This window comes from Corvus moneduloides, unplaced genomic scaffold (genome assembly GCF_009650955.1).
Source record: "Corvus moneduloides isolate bCorMon1 unplaced genomic scaffold, bCorMon1.pri scaffold_109_arrow_ctg1, whole genome shotgun sequence".
In the NCBI taxonomy this organism is placed as follows: domain Eukaryota; kingdom Metazoa; phylum Chordata; class Aves; order Passeriformes; family Corvidae; genus Corvus; species Corvus moneduloides.
In genome coordinates this window covers 120,988-136,953 of record NW_022436876.1, presented here as the reverse complement: position 1 = coordinate 136,953, position 15,966 = coordinate 120,988, and the positions used below count along the sequence as shown (strand labels likewise).

The 15,966-nt window shown below is 44.6% G+C and overlaps 1 protein-coding gene across 1 annotated transcript; it reads right to left on the bottom strand.

The window, feature by feature from the left end:
- Positions 1 to 3,065: 3,065 nt before the first annotated feature.
- On the bottom strand, positions 3,066 to 15,315 carry LOC116438731 (zinc finger protein 239-like). The gene is made up of 3 exons (XM_032097729.1): positions 15,293 to 15,315; positions 14,557 to 15,246; positions 3,066 to 3,936 (listed from the first exon to the last, which is right to left on the bottom strand). Exons 1-3 carry the CDS (start codon positions 15,313 to 15,315, stop codon positions 3,861 to 3,863), a joined length of 789 nt encoding a protein of 262 aa, XP_031953620.1. The 3' UTR covers positions 3,066 to 3,860.
- Between the last annotated feature and the right edge of the window lie 651 nt (positions 15,316 to 15,966).

The window sequence follows — 15,966 nt, the reverse complement described above, 5'->3', positions numbered from 1 at the left end:
TCAGCATTTTCTCTGTTCCCCTCGATGCCTCACACCAGCCCCTGTTTTACTTCTAGATGGAGAACAAGGTTACAAAATACAACTTCTCTTCCTGTATACTTAGAGGGGTTCTCACCTGTAATAATAAATGAAATAGGTTTCATTTCTTTTTATTCCTCCTGGTATGATACAAAGAAAGGAAAGGTAGCTGGAACTATGGCTTTTTGAGGTGGCTGATATACCAGAGCCCTGCATCTGTATTAGGGATATTCGTGTTGTCCAGACTGTCTCAGCAGAAAGAGGGAGGAGTGGAATATTAATGTCAGGAGCTCATCCCTGTCCATGATTTATTAAAAGAAGCCTAGCTTCATGTCTTAGGCCCTGAATTAAATACCTGCAGTTTGGCTGCATGAGTTTGTATCAATGGATCCCACTTCTGTGCAATGTCTGAAGGCCAGGGAACTGCCTTTGCTGCCTCTCCTACTGGCACTGCTACAGGAGAAGGAAAGAAGTCCAACTTATTTTTAATCATCTACCGTGTCCCTTTTGGATACAGAATTCACTGAGAGCCATAAATACAGTGCATGGCTTTAATAAAGCACAAACATGAATTTTAAACCACACCTGGCGTTGATGTTGCTTGGACTGAATGTGTGCACAGCCCAATGTTTCTCCTCATCATCCTTATTATGAATTTCTGCCATTTTTCCACTTCATTCCTGTCTGAACAAAAGCAGACTTTGTGCCACTGAGTTGAGAACATCCTTCTCAGGCATCAGGAAACTGCCCCATCTCTTTGTTCACCATCTCGAGTGCTTTTCTCACTCAGAGAGGATGGTAACACCACAGGGATTCCTGTACTGACTGTGAGCAGCAAGCTTTGGCCCTGCTGAAGCTGAAGGACCATAAGGCAAGGCAGGAATTTGTTAAGAAGTTCTCACTAATCCCTGGATTTGAAGGAATGATGGAATAAACGGCAAACCTTTTGCTTCAGGCACTGGAGCAGATGATTTTTCTAACAAATAATATTGTTTTGAGTGTTACTGAGCTCATTCATGTTGTGAGGGATTTTTCCTTTAAAAAACCATTGATTTCTTTGTACCTGAATAGCACAGCTTTTGAACAGCTGGGTGCTTTTGTGTTCCTTCTCCCATTGATTTCTTTGTACCTGAATAGCACAGCTTTTGAACAGCTGGGTGCTTTTGTGTTCCTTCTCCCGTTTATGATGTCAGTGTGCTTTTTACTGCATATCCAAGGACAGCTTTTAATTTTTCTCATTTTTAGCTTCACTCTCTAGTTTTTACAGTTAAGTGCATTTTTTATGTTGTAGGTCACCTGTCACATTTCCCTCAGGCAGTATCTGTTCACTGCAAGTAATTCACCCTCTCTGTTTCATCTCATGCTAATGGCTGGGAGATGTTATAGGGTTAGCCAGGCTAAGGAACATCCTGTTCTTGCCTGATTTTCTTGAGCTGAGAATCTTCTGGCTATCTCACTGCTCCTCGGAGTATTATGTTGCTCTGGGTTCTGCAGATAGTTATCTGAGGTGTGAACTGGCCAGATGAATTGCTGCCCTTTGTAAATGGCTCTAAATTTCTGTGCTATCTTGGACACCGCTTAAGGTGTTGGGTCCTTCTTGCTTCAGGTGCTGTAAATGGGAAGATGAGAAATTCCTTCCCATCACTGATGAAAGTCCTGGCCAATCTCAGTATCAGGGGAGATCTGTAATGTGATGAATTTCCTTTGCTGCAGTATCTGTGCCATGATTTTCTCCCTTGTGTTTGATCGTTTATAACATACACAGATATATGTTTTACGTAGGGAAAATTTGGGAGCATCGTGTGTTCATACCTACTCAGTAACATATTTTCAGTATACATAACACATGAATGGAAAAGGGGAAGTGCAGCACAATGAGTGTGTTTTGGGTATCTCCTGCAGATGTTGAACCTGTCCATAAGAAGAGATTTCTAAGAAAATTTTATTAATGAACATTGCATCATGGCTTTTTTTATGCTTGCAGCTGCTCAGAGGGAAGGAAAGTCCCATGTCTCTCTTACACTTGTTGAAACACAGCATGATTTGTTGGTGTATATAAATTTGAGCTAGCTATTTCTCATTTGACTTCATTTTGCTTTGTGCCAAGGTCCTCTGGAGTAAAGTAAAAGTAAAATGCTATTCTGATGTAATGACTGAATGAAATGTAAAAAGATAGCAACAGTCAAATTAGATCCCCTTGCTGCTCATTGCCAGGAAGAGCTGGTTCATTAAACCAAAGCAGGATGGAAGTGATGAGCAATGTGCTTGCTTAAAGGAATCCTCTCTTGAGAGGGTGATGGTGTCACCTAGATCCTTGAGATCATCATCTGCTGCTTGCTGACTGCCTCTGAGGAACAAGCCTCAATGTCATCTTACCTGTCTGTGACCCATCGGCCTCGGGAAACAGCTGCTTTCTCTCATGCTGCACTGGTTTGGAAAGGAAGGAAGAGGCAGGAATTTTGTGACTTTCACCTGTGTGAGTGCTTTGGTGGGAACAAGATTGTGTCTTTTTATGTAAGAAAGTGTGTCTCCCTCTTGAAAAGCCTGGTGCTTGTTATCTTTGCTAAGCAATTGCAAAGAACCAGTGAAATAGAGAGACAGTGTTGTGGTGGATATTAACTTTTAATGAGCTTACAGAATAGAGCCTTTCATAATTGGAATTCCCTAGCTCTACATCGATAATGAAAATAAGAATGTAGTGAAGTTGCTATACACGCTAGCAGATGATTTCCAAACACTTAAACCCAAAGGATTTAAAATTTATTATGCTAAGAAATTGCTTGGGACATGCAACTCTTGGACAGGAACTACATTTCATGCTAAGTAGACATCATCTGGTTATGTTGAAATGTAAAGACTCAATGGGGGTCTTGCTGAAAGCAGTGGTAGAAGTACTGTTGGCTTTGCTAAATGCAGACCTGGGGCAGTGGGAACTATCCTGGTGCTGGGAGACAACAAGGTCTGCATGGAGGCGGGGGTGGGGGAAATCACGGGTAGGGGTTGGCCACAGTATTTTAAGAACTATAAAGGACTTGGAATGGCCTGGGAAATTCTGTTCCGGGTAAAGATGATGATGGGATGGGTCAGCATTTAGGAAATGATGATTAAATGAAGGGCACGTAGGGAATTGAAGACGTGTTAAGGTGAGGAACAAGGCTAGGACACACGAATCCTGTGTAGGACGGGTGCTTGGAGTGGGAGTTACATTCTGGAGGAAAAATAAAGAGTGGTATTGCCTTGGCAAAGAACTTAAAAAGAGATGGGGACCGAGAAGCACAAAAAGAAGCTGGAGTTTGCATAAATGGATGGAAAATGTAGAATCAGGGTAGAGAAAAGAAGCTAATAGCCCAACTTCCTTCTTTGTTTCCTTACATATGTATATGTATTAATTGCTCATTCATTAAAGACAATTACCATGCTGGAATAGCAATTTCCAGGAGGCAGAGTCCCTGTGAGCAACACTAAACCCAAAACTTTTCTAATATGCTGGGACTGAACTCTATGTTGTATTAATTGACCCCTTTCTGAAGAATGGTATTCTCAATCCTTATCCCAAAGTACAGATTGACTTGCTTTTAGTTAAGTGGGGAATAGGATAAATGATTGTTTTACCAGAACTCCAGTTTAATATCTTGTAAATAATGCTGAACAGCTTGAATGAAATGTCTTTTCACCTTCCACTGTTGGAAATGCATTAGAGCAGGTATTAAAAATGTACATGAATGTACTGCTTTATTCCCAAACAACTTCTTTTCTATGCAGGCTGGCTGCTTTGGAATGAGGAGAAGGTGGTGTCCACTGCTGAATCAGAAATGCTGAGTAGCTTAAATCAAAGGAGTTGGTCATAAAGGTCCACTCCTGTTTCTCAGGGAGAGCTTGATTGTTGAGTTAAATCCACGCTTCTCCACCTTTGGTGTGCTTCGAAAAGAAAAAAGATAGTAATGTCAATCAGCAGGCAGAAGGAAAAACCCACTTTGACAGATTGGACTCAGAGACAGACTGGAGACAGGAAGCTTTTTTAGATTTCCTTGAGAGTCTTTCCTGCAAATCTCCTATTTGAAGTACAGTCCCATCCATGCATATGCCATCGAGACCGAGATTTTTGTTGGGTAACCTTTCTCTTTAGTCCACACAGACTGGGAAGGCAGCCCTAGCCTTGTCCTTTACAAGGCATCAAGTATGGGGAGAAAAAACCCCTACTTATATTTATCTTAATCTTGACCTTTGCTCGAGTGTGAAAAGGAAAGAGGAAGGAGTCTGGCTTATTATTTTATTGTAAACTTTTCTCAGATTCTGTTTATTTTTCCTTGAATATCTTGGACACAGGCTAGTGTTTTGGCTCTGCGTTTACACTCTGGTTCCATGATGTGTGTTACACACTACATGACCTTTTTCTTAGAGGAATGAAAGATAAATGTAGCCTGACATGTAAGAGGAATCCCATAGCATGAGGAGCCTCATCAGCATGATGATCATCTGCTTGTGTGTTTAATGAGGAAACTTGTTCAGTTGCACATAGTCAATCTGAAAACAATAAAGGCAGAACTGTTACAAACTAAACTATATAAAAAAATAAAATCCTCCTCATTTCATTTGCTGAAAAAGGAGAAGGGATAGACATATGGCCACCCACTTGGTTTGCAAATTGTAAGAAGTGAAAATAACTTGTGACAGAATCGCCTGGAGGTTTTGTTTAGCCTGTCACATACGGCCTCAATAGCCCTGTGAAACAGTTTCTTTTACCCCCTCCAACCTACTCAACCCCTTCTGCTGTGGAATCTGCAAGGCATTTCTCAAATTAAGTGTGCACTGTTTTCCTTTTAAGTTTCAGGAGCAAGTGGCTGAGAGAGACATGCTGAGAGAGGCATGCTGAGAGATCGGAAACAATCTGCATCACCCACAAAGGGAGATGCCTGCTGCTTTGCAAGCAACACAGAAAATATGCCAGGCATCCAGCACTGATTCCTGGGCTGGCTGATGTTTATTTGTCCTGTGCACTAGTCTTTCTCAGAATGCTGTGGGGAGGACGGTGGATTTAAGAGCCCTTGGAAAACTGCTGGAGTATAGGTCATGTTTTATTAGCACGTTGTCTGGGATTTGGAGCTGGTGTTCGCCTTCTGAGCCTAGGTAATGAGATTTTGGGAAGTGCCATGCCTGAATTCCCTGTGCACGGGGAGGTGAATGGTGTTGGGTGCTGGAGGTCTAAGAGCTCAGCACACCATTAGCGAAGCCGTCATTCTGTCATGCTGTAAGAAATTAAATAAGGCCGTTTGTAGGTTCTGATAAAAAAACTGATAGCATCAGAAGTAATCCTAGCAGCCATTTTAATTGGTGGTAGAGGAGCAGCTTTTGCATCTCAAATAAGCAGGGATCACTCAACAAGTCAAGGAGTCAGCTGCTAAAACTATCTGACGGTGAATACAAGGACTCATAGAAGGTAGGTTTGTCATAACGGGATCATTCACAAAAGATAGGGCAGGAGTTCTGTGGAAGGGTATGAGCTTTGCTCTTCTTGTGGAGACATATAAACTCTTTGAAAGAAGACAGTGAATAGCTCATCACATGTCTGTAGTCTAGATAAGACAGGAAGGCAGAGAGGAAAGTCCAGTAGTTTCTTCTGTTTTGCTGCTGCATACATACACTTAAACTCTTTTCACGAGTGGGTTGGTATAAATGTACTTAGGCTTGGAAGACTTTGACTACAGCATGTGTGTAATGCAGGAGCCACTCGCTGCTCTGTGCACAGCTTCAGCAATCTTCTGCCTGCACCAGTATCTCTCTCTGAAGGGTTTACCTATACTAAATCATTCCAGACATCCGTGGGGGCCGGAGGAGGTGTCGGTGAGGGAGGAGCCAGGCCTGTGCAGCAGCCCCCTGCCAATGTGTGTTTTCTGGCTGTCCCACAGCACAGTGGGAAGCAGCACGGACTGTGGTGCTGGCTGCTGCAGTGCTGCGTTGTGATCAGCCCACAGGCTGGGGAATGAGGGGGCTTGTTCCTCCCAGCCCCCTCCTTGGTGTGTTGCTCACAACGTCCCCCAGGTTGAGGATTTTGGTTTTGGTGAGCGGTAGTGTTTCAGTTCTGTAGCACGTTAATGGCTCGAGAGTGAGCTATAAACTCTTTCTTCCAGCCTGGAAGAGATTAAGCATGTAAATGATGTAACCCAATTTGAAAAAAGGGCCCAGAAGCTATCCTAGCCTTGCTTTTCTTTTCTAGCCTTGCATTTCTTAATATCAATTAACAACCAAGCAGTGATAGAAGGGATGACATTTCTAAATGGTTGTCCAAAAAAGCAGTGTGATGATCTAGGTCTTTGCACCAATATTTAACTGTTATACTAAGGAATAGCTGGGGTTTATATGTCATAAATGAGACAGAACTGTTGACTTTTACCACTGGAATCAGAAAGTTTTGTGTCAAACACATATTTTTAAGGTTTCATCGGCCATTAGTATGCTTGGATTTTTAATTGCTTTTTTTTTAATAGTAAGAAGAGGTAAAATTTTACAACAGGATTGATACTAGAAAGAGAAAGGAAGAAAAGGAAGCCCAGGGTTGTAGTAATTTGAAGTTTTCATCTTTAAACTTGGTACCTATATGAGGAAACAGGGTGGCTATAATTAACTATAGGTTTCAAAATAATGGAAAGTAAATATAACTAACATAAATATCTGAAATCTTCAAACATCTTCTGTCTTGTTACATGGCTTAGTCTGTCTGTTCAAAACCTTTCTTGACAGAATGTGTCAACTGGAAGGCATTTGCAGTCAATATGCTGATAGTAGGTACAAAATGCTTTTGCCTTACCGGGGCCCCGAAACTTGTTTCTTTGCATCTGACACAGAATTTCTTCTGGAAATAAGTGGCTCAGTTTTTCTGGTTTTATAGGGAAGTTTACACAATATTTGTTTGTATATTCCAGGAAGTCAAGATGGAAGGTCACGGGTTGTGGGAAATGAAGTTACAGAGAACTCACAGGTGCTGACAGGGTACAGAAACAGCATTGTGCTTGAACAGATAGAAATGGATACAAGTCTCGATCTGAGACCTTGGAGAAGGCTGCCTGAGCTAGAACAATGAGCTTTTGCAGCAAGAATGTAGTTTTGTAGTTTTGAAAGAAATTTATCTTATAAAAGTAGAAATGTAATTTTAACAAGTAAGAACATGTTTTATGCAAGAAATAATAGTGATAAGTAAAAGAGTAAAGAGTTTTGAGTTTAACAAATTTTATAATAGAGTTTCCTAGAAAGTTAAGATGTAGTAATACAAGCCTGTACAACAAGCCTTAATAGCAATATGTTCATTGGTTAAGAAATACGCATTGTGGCAAAATCATAGAGTGATGATTGGTACAAATGTGTTAACAAGCCTTGTGGCATTTGCTTATTGGCTTAAAAAGTATAAAAGACCTTGTAGAGAAAAACTGCTTTTAACTACCTCAGCATTTTTGTCTGCTGCAGCTGCTGCTACCCCTGGCCTCTGTGCCTGCTGCAGCTGCCACTGCTGCTGCTTTTGCTATTGCTACTGTAACTGCTGCTTTTGATATTAGAGATGTTGTCCACAACATCTCTCCTGTCTCATCCTTCAATAAACATGAGACTGATTCAGCAATAAATCATCTCTGTGACATCTCTCTCAGTAATCCCAGGACAATCCCCAAAATCCTGTCAAGTGGTGCCCTGTCGTGTGAGGAAGGACAGAAGACAGAAGAAGACTGTGTCAATTGTCTGGACGCCCCAGAGAACGATTTTAAAGGCGGTTAGATGAAACCGGATTCCGCGGACTAGAGGCACCTGAAAGGTGGATTGGACTCCTACTCGCTGCTGAAAGGAAGCAGAACACCCATACCTGCTGGATGAGCCCAGAGAGAGTCCATAAAGGAGCACCTGTTGGAGGAGTACAGGTGAGCTCCGGGGAACATGGGACAGGAAATGTCCTGGGAACATAGAGATGTCTATGACCGTTTAAAATCACTGATATGGTCAAGCTCTCGTACCATGCCCAATTCGGAGCTTAAAGATCTTCTCTGCTGGGTACAGAAAAATTTTGCCAATGCGGACCCCACATCCGCTTTTACCTTGTCTCTGCGGCAATCGATTGGAGTTAAGCTCTATGACGCAATTACTCGCTGTGATTTTCCGGCTGCTAAGTTGCTTCCGGCATCTCGAGTGCTTATTGAGATCTTTAGATCACAGTCTCATCCCACCACGCCCTCGCCACCTCCTTCAGGTTCACTGCAGCCTCCGGCAGTTCCCTCTACCCCTCCGCCAGTACCACCACCGCGCCCCTCGTGCCTTTCCCTACTCAACCTCTACCTGCTCCCACTAACACAGAGGAAGGGGAACGGCAACAGGGAACTGGAACCTCCAGAACCTACGCACAGGTTGCAACAGAGCAAGACCTAGAAACTGATTCCAGTTCTGAAGAAGATATTGATCCATTAGACTCGGGTCTGGTAAATCCGGAACAGGAACCCAGTAAAGCGATAGTCTACCCCGTAACAGATTGGGTAGCAGAGAGACATAAAGTGATGAAGGAGGGGGATTTTGATATGTTGCATGGTCCGCTTCTAGCTATGCCTGTTAGATACAACAGACAGAATCAAAATCCAAAAAGGGAGAATATGGGACATGCCAAAATTAAAGATTTACGGAGAGCTATAAAGGAAAGTGGACTGAGTTTGCCGTATTTTAAACAATTACTGAAAGGCATATATGCTACTTTTGATCTAACACCGTTTGATTGCCAATATGTCTCACAGATGATCTTAACAGACACACAATATCTCATGTGTGAATCCAAATGGCAAAGGAACCTTAATAAACTTTCAGGGAGCTATGCTGGCTGTCCTAATCCAGTGCTTACAATTGCTCAATTAGCTGGCGACCCGCCTCATGACTGAGCAGAAGACCAAGCGGCTGATTTACCCAGAGACATGCTTGGTGATATTAAAGGGGCAGCTCATAAAGCTCTCTTGCAAATCCAACTGGCAGGGTCCCCTGAAGGTCTTTATACACAAATACGCCAGGGGGTTTCGGAGCCCTAGACCACCTTTATTGATCGCTTAACTCAAGCGATCAAGAGACAATGCGAAGACGACACTGCCCGTCCGCTTTTGCTCCATAGCCTTACTTTTGTTAATGCCAATGATGATTGCAAGAGAGTCATCCGAGCTTTACCTGATCCAGAGCCTACCGTACTTCAGATGCTAGAGGCTTGCAGCAAACTTGGCCACTCCACAAACACATTGTCACAATACAAGCAGATACCTTTGGGGAGAGACTTGAGAAGGCTTTTGCAGCTCAAACCGACATGCTAGCTAAAACTCTCACTGCTCTTAATCTAAACAACACCAAGGCAGTGATGCAGGCCAAGGTTGTCAATAGATCCTGTTACCAATGCGGAAAACCCGGACATGTAATAAAAAACTGCCCAGAATCCGCGGAAGATACTAAGCAACCTAATTGCTGCCCCAGATGTAAAAAAGGAAGGCATTTTGCAAACCAATGTCGCTCTAAATTTGATGTTGATGGAAATCTCCTGCCCCAGTCAGGAAACTGGAAAGGCAGTGCGTGCCACCGCATGACGAAACAAGTAGTGGCAGCATACCAGAAAGGGCCCGATGCATTTGGAGGACCTCACCACACACTGTCAGCAGGATCATCCAACACCTCCTCAGATTATTACCCCCCGGGTCCTTCTGCGACTTGGCGGCTTCCAAATTAACATTTTTTACACATGAATTTCATTATACAATACATACAGGAGTCACTGGAACATCTGAAGAGAGGCAAGAATTTTTAATCATGGGGAAAGATGCTTGTTTTATGATAGGCCTCATCATTTATCCAATTATTGTTGCAGCTAATTGTCATGAAGAATTGACAGTTTTAGTTTGAGCTACACAACCCCTGTTGGTGATTCCTGCAGGGACGAAGATTGCCACAGCTGTTGCAGTACCCACTACAACTACACACCAGGCCATAAAAATGGAATGTCAGCAAGGTCTGCATTCAATAACAAATTCTACTCCATCACCTGAAGTTTATTGGACCGAGCTCATAGGCTGTAACTGGCCACAGTGAACCTTCAGCCTGACACATAACAACAAGACAATTAAGATCACAGGTCTGCTAGACACAGGTGCAGATGTCACAATCATCTCTCACTCATTTTGGCCAAGTGATTGGAAGCTAATCATACCTTCAGATTCTCTTACAGGTATTGGTGGAGTTGCAGTGTGCTTGCAGAGTGAATTCATGATTGCAGTCAAAGACCATGAAGGGAAAACAGCAGCCATTCATCCCTTTGTTGTGAGAAAGCCCATCACAGTTTGGGGAAGAGACTTGCTATCTCAGCGGGGAGCAAGGTTAGAAGTGGATTTTTAATAGGGGCCACTACAGCACTCACTGCTCCAAAGCTGTCATGGAAGACCAATGACCCTGTTTGGGTGGCACAGTGGTCCCTAGAAGAAAAGAAATTGAGTGCCCTCAAAAAACTGGTAGCTGAACAACTGCAAAAAGGCCACATTAAACCAACAAACAATCCCTGGAATTCACCTGTATTTGCCATTCACAAGAAAACTTCTGACTCCTGGAGATTGCTTCATGATCTCAGAAGAATTAATGAAGTGATTGAAGATATGGGACCTCTCCAACCTGGACTTCCTTCCCTCTCGATGATTCCAAGAGACTGGCCTATTGTCATCATTGATCTAAAAGATTGTTTCTTCAGCATTCCGCTTCTCCCAGAAGACGCTCCACGGTTTGCATTTTCAGTCCCTAGTGTCAACAGACAAGAACCACTGCAGAGGTACCACTGGGTAGTCCTCTCTCAAGGAATGAAAACTTTATCCACAATTTGTCAACGGTTTGTAGCACAGGCCCTTGTGCAAATGTTTCGCATTTCCAAAATTGTAAATGCCTGCCCTGATTGTCAACTGGTGCAATCCCCTGTTTCCACAGGAGCCGTTAACCCGCGAGGGTTGCAGAGTTTACAATTATGGCGAACAGATATCATTAAATACCCATCCTTTGGAAAATTTAAAAATATCCATGTGTCAGTGGATACCTTTTCTGGCGCAGTTTTTGCTTCTGTACATGCAGGAGAAACAGCTACCCATGCTTGCCAACATTTTTTGCAAGCATTCGCCTCATTAGGCATTCCCCAAGAAATAAAAACAGACAATAGTCCTGTGGATACAGCTCAAAAATTGCCCACATTTCTAATGGATTGGGGTGTTCACCACACTTCTGGTATTCCCTACTCTCCCATGAGTCAAGCCACCATTGAAAGAACATATCACACTTCAAAATGCATTCTAGACCAACAGAGAGGGGGACCAGGGCAAGCAACACCACAGATGCGTTTAGGTAAAGCTTTATATGTATATAATTTTTTAAACAGTTGCTTTGCAGAGCCAAACCCGGCAACTTTTAGGCATTTTTCCAATAGTACTCGGTAGGGTATGCCCAGCCCCTGCCCTGGAGGGATGTCTGCTAAGGAGATTGCTTAACCTCCCAGCAGGACCCCCCCTGGGAAGGCAGCTAACTTTTCAGTTACTGCGAGAAAAGACAGACCCAGAATCCTCTGGGAGACCCTATGCAGATTCTTTGTAACCCATTGGCCTTTACCCTCTGAGACCCACCCCCTGTACCCCTATAAAAGCCAGCCCTCTGCCCCTGCAGGGGAGAGAGCGCTGCTCCCTGGCCTCCCCTTTGCCGGAGTACGGACCAGGAGTACGGACCAACAATAAAGCTACCTCGTGCGGAACAGCTACACGAGCCTCTCATCTCTCTCCCTGGTCTGGCCTGGAGGCTGCCCTGCAGAGCTGAGCTGAAATCACAAGCTGACAATCACTAAAGAGCTGACAGCTTCTGCACGGGCCCTCCTAGCTAGCAGCTGAGGGAAAACACTGGGCCTCGGGAAGGCGATTCCTTTTGGGACCATCTCTCTGGACCGGTCATCTCTTCCTTGGTCAGAGCTACTGACCCCTCACCAGCAGTAATAGTACTCAAATTAAAAGAGAATCCTCCAGTTTTAATTAGAAATCCAGAAACAGGACAAATCAAAGGTCTGTATCCTCTAATAACATGGTGCAAAGGGTATGCTTGTGCCTCTACAGGTGCAGGTCCTAAGTGGGTTCCAGCAAAGAATGTGAAACCATATCACGTGAGACAACAAGAGCCTGATGAGCACACAAAGTGAAGGGCCTGCTCAACCTTCCACTACTGATCAGCCTTCCATTGCTACCTCTGAGTCTCCTGTCCGTGCTGACACCTAAGAACAACCTGTAATCGCTGAACCTCAGAAAAGACCAAGACGGAGACCCAAAGGAAGCAAAAACAAGAACCCCTCTAAAGCAGCTCAGAAACAAGTAGAACCCACCAGTGAAAAGTGACCTAGAGGCAGGCCCAGAAAGTGGCTCTCCATAACTAGGCTGCGAGTTTTGCAGACTGTAGTTTATGTATCAAAAAGAGTTACAGTGGGAAAGATGAAATTGAGTTGGATGTTATGTTTATGCTTTTTTGCTTTGCTTGCTTTTAACGACGCAGGTATACTTGTTGACCAACCCAAAACAAATGTTTGGGTGACTGTAGCTAATGCATCAGGTCTAGATACCACGTGTCTTTTGACCACAACCCCCGAGAAACCATTTCCAACTTGCTTAGTCGATATGCCAGTAGATGCTTGGCCAATACCGAAAAAACTTAAGGCAGTGAGAGGCACTCTAGCTGGGTCAAACCAGTGGGATTTCTGGACACGAGTAGACAAGTGGGATTGGTGGACTCCTCACCTTCCCAAAGCACCCTTTGAACCACAAGAATTAGAGCTTCTTGCTTCGGTAAAGCTGGATTTCTGTGTCAAGTTCAACTATATAAGAAAAGATCAGTCAGCAGTCAAAGATGTTTCTCCACATCACTCTGTCTTTAAAAATCAGACTTTTTGGTGTAACTATACTTCTTTAACTCCATCTGTATCTAGCACAGTTCCCCTTTTATTACCACAGGGAATGTTCTTTATTTGTGGAGACAGAGCTTGGTCTGCTATCCCATCGCACATCAGGGGCGGACCATGTAGTTTGGGAAAGCTTACTTTATTCACACCTAGTATAAAAATAACTAGCCAGATAAGACGCAGAGAGAAAAGATCATTTGTCCATCACTATGGACCAGAGTGCACTAACGATTTTAATCCTTGGGGTTCTGGGAAAAGATTTACTGCATCATTGTTTTTACCTCAAGTAGCCTCTAGACAAGCATTAAATCAATTAGATCAATTGGGGTGTTGGCTGAGTAAACACGCCAATTGCATTGAGTGATTTGCTAACAGACGTTAAAGATACCAGACATGCCACCTTACAAAACAGAGCTGCAATTGACTATCTTTTATTGGCTCATGGACATGGCTGTAAAGATTTTGATGGAATGTGCTGCATGAATTTATCCGATCACTCGGAGTCCATTCATAAGAGCATACAACAGTTAAGAGAAGGCGTGTCCAAAATCAGAATTAATGATGGAACTTGGTTAGATGACTTGCTTGATGGATGGGGTTTAGCATCCTGGTTAAAACAGCCTTTGAAAATAAGTCTATATATATTACTTGCTATCATAGTTGTGTTGATAATGGCGCCTTGCCTACTTCAGTGCATGTGATGAATGGTCAACAAAGTTATCAAAGAGATTTTTGTAGTTCAACAGAGGGAGAGATGTGGGAAATGAAGTTACAGAGAACTCACAGGTGCTGACAGGGTACGGAAACAGCATTGTGCTTGAACAGATAGAAGTGGATACACATTTTGATCTGAGACCTTGGCGAAGGCTGCCTGAGTTAGAACAATGAGCTTTTGCAGTTTAAAGCAAGAAATTAGTTTTGTAGTTTTAAAATAAACATGCTTTATAGAAGTAGAAATGTATTTTTAACAAGTAAGAACATGTTTTATGCAAGAAATAATAGTGATAAGTAAAAGAGTAAAGAGTTTTGAGTTTAACAATAAATTTTATAATAAAGTTTCTTAGAAAGTTAAGATACAGTAATATAAGCCTGTGCAATAGGCCATAATAGCAATATGATGATTGGATAAGAAAGTATGCACTGCGGCAGAATCACGTACAGTGATGATTGGTACAAATGTGTTAGCAAGCTTTGTGGCATTTGCTTATTGGCTTCAAAAAGTATAAAAGGCCTTGTAGAAAAAAGCTGCTTTTAGCTACCTCAGCTTTTGGATCTGCTGCAGCTGCTGCTACCTTGGCACCTGTGCCTGCTGCAGCTGCCACTGCTGCTGATTTTGCTATTGCTACTGTAACTGCTGCTTTTGATATTAGAGATGTTGTCCGCAACATCTCTCCTGTCTCACCCTTCAATAAACATGAGACTGATTCAGCAATAAATCATCCTTGTGACATTTCTGAGTCATCCCAATCCCATAATCCTGACAACCAGGGCCCTTCCCAACGTGGGTCCTCTGATGGGGGATGAAGTTGGAGCAGAGGACAAAGCTCTTGCCACAGTCAGGGCACTCGCAGGGCTTCCCTTACCGGTGCCTCCATTGGTGTTGGGTCAAGTTAGAGCTCCTGGAGAAGCTCTTTCCACACTCGGGACACTCGTAGGGCCTCTCCCCGGTGTGGATGCGCCGGTGGGTGGTGAGGCTGGAGTTTTGCTTGAAACCCTTCCCGCAGTCGGGGCAGCGGAAGAGCCTCTCCTCTGAGTGAATCCGCTCGTGCTGGAGGAGATCTGAGCTGGTCTGAAACCTCTTCTGACACTGGGGACACTCGTAGGGCCTCTCCCCAGTGTGGATGCGCTCATGGCGGATGAGGTGGGAGCTCTCTCTGAAGCTCTTCCCACATTCCAAGCACTCATAGGGCCATTCCCTTGTGTGAATGCGATGGTGGCAGATCAGGTGGGCGTGCTGGCTGAAGCTCTTCCCACATTCGGGACACTTGTAGGGCTTCTCCCCACTATGAATCATCTGGTGGCAGATCAGGTGGGAGCTCTGGCTGAAGCTCTTCCCACATTCCCCACACTCGTAGGGCCTCTCCCCAGTGTGGATCATCTGGTGGTCGATCAGGCAGCATCTCCACCTGAAGCTCTTCCCACATTCCCCACACTTGTGGGGCTTCTCCCCGTTGTGAAGCTGCTCATGAACCACCAGCTCTGACCTCTGGCTGGATCTCCGGCCCCTTCCCGGCACAGGGTGGGCTGCGTTTGCAGCCCCTCCTCCTGCAGGATCTCAGAGCACCCTGGGCTGCGTTTGCAGCCCCTCCTCCTGCAGGATCTCCGGGGCTTTTCCTCCCCATTGGATTCCTGTGCCGTGGAGCCGCTCAAAACGGCCTCTTCCACCAGGTTCTGCTGCAGGGATTTGTCCTCCCTGGGCTCCGTGCTCAGCTCCTTGTCTGGGGAGGAAGGACAAGGAGAGGATGGGATTTGCCTCCGTGCTACAGGGAAGGGGAAGGAGATCCCCCCAGTCCGTCCCCGGCAGGACGGCGTCGGCAGCGGGGTTGTCCTGCAGCCGGGGGCGATGCTGGGCTGGGAGATGGAGCAGGAGAGAGGGGGAAAGGGGCACTGACTTCCTCCTCACCTGCCTGGGGGTCCCGGGGCATCTTCCTCTTCCTCGCAGCCTCCTCCTCCATCTGGCCATGGGCTGGGAATGGGAATTCCTGGTTTGGGGGGAAAACAAGGGATGAGCACTTTGGCTTCAAAGTTCCCCCTGCCCAAGTCCATCTCTAGAACTCCCTGGGCATTGTGTGTCCATAAAAACCTCCCAAACACCAAGATTCTGCCCTGAAAAAGCCTCCCAGGAGTCTCTGGTCTCTCCCCTCTGGTGTTCGGGGTTCCCCCCTGTCCCAGCTGCTGGGGGTCACACTTGTACTGGGAGTCCCCCCTCTACTTGGTCCCTGCTCTCCCCAGGCTGCTGGGAGTCCCAGGAATCTGAAAAGTTCCCCCTCTTC

Coding starts and splice junctions, on each gene's coding strand:
- LOC116438731 (XM_032097729.1), bottom strand. CDS start 15,315: ATGGGGAGGAAAAGCCCCGGAGA. Junction 15,247..15,292: donor GGGAGGAAAAGCCCCGGAGA/TCCTGCAGGAGG, acceptor GGTGCTCTGAGA/TCCTGCAGGAGGAGGGGCTG. Junction 3,937..14,556: donor CAACACCAATGGAGGCACCG/GTAAGGGAAGCC, acceptor TTCTTTTCGAAG/CACACCAAAGGTGGAGAAGC.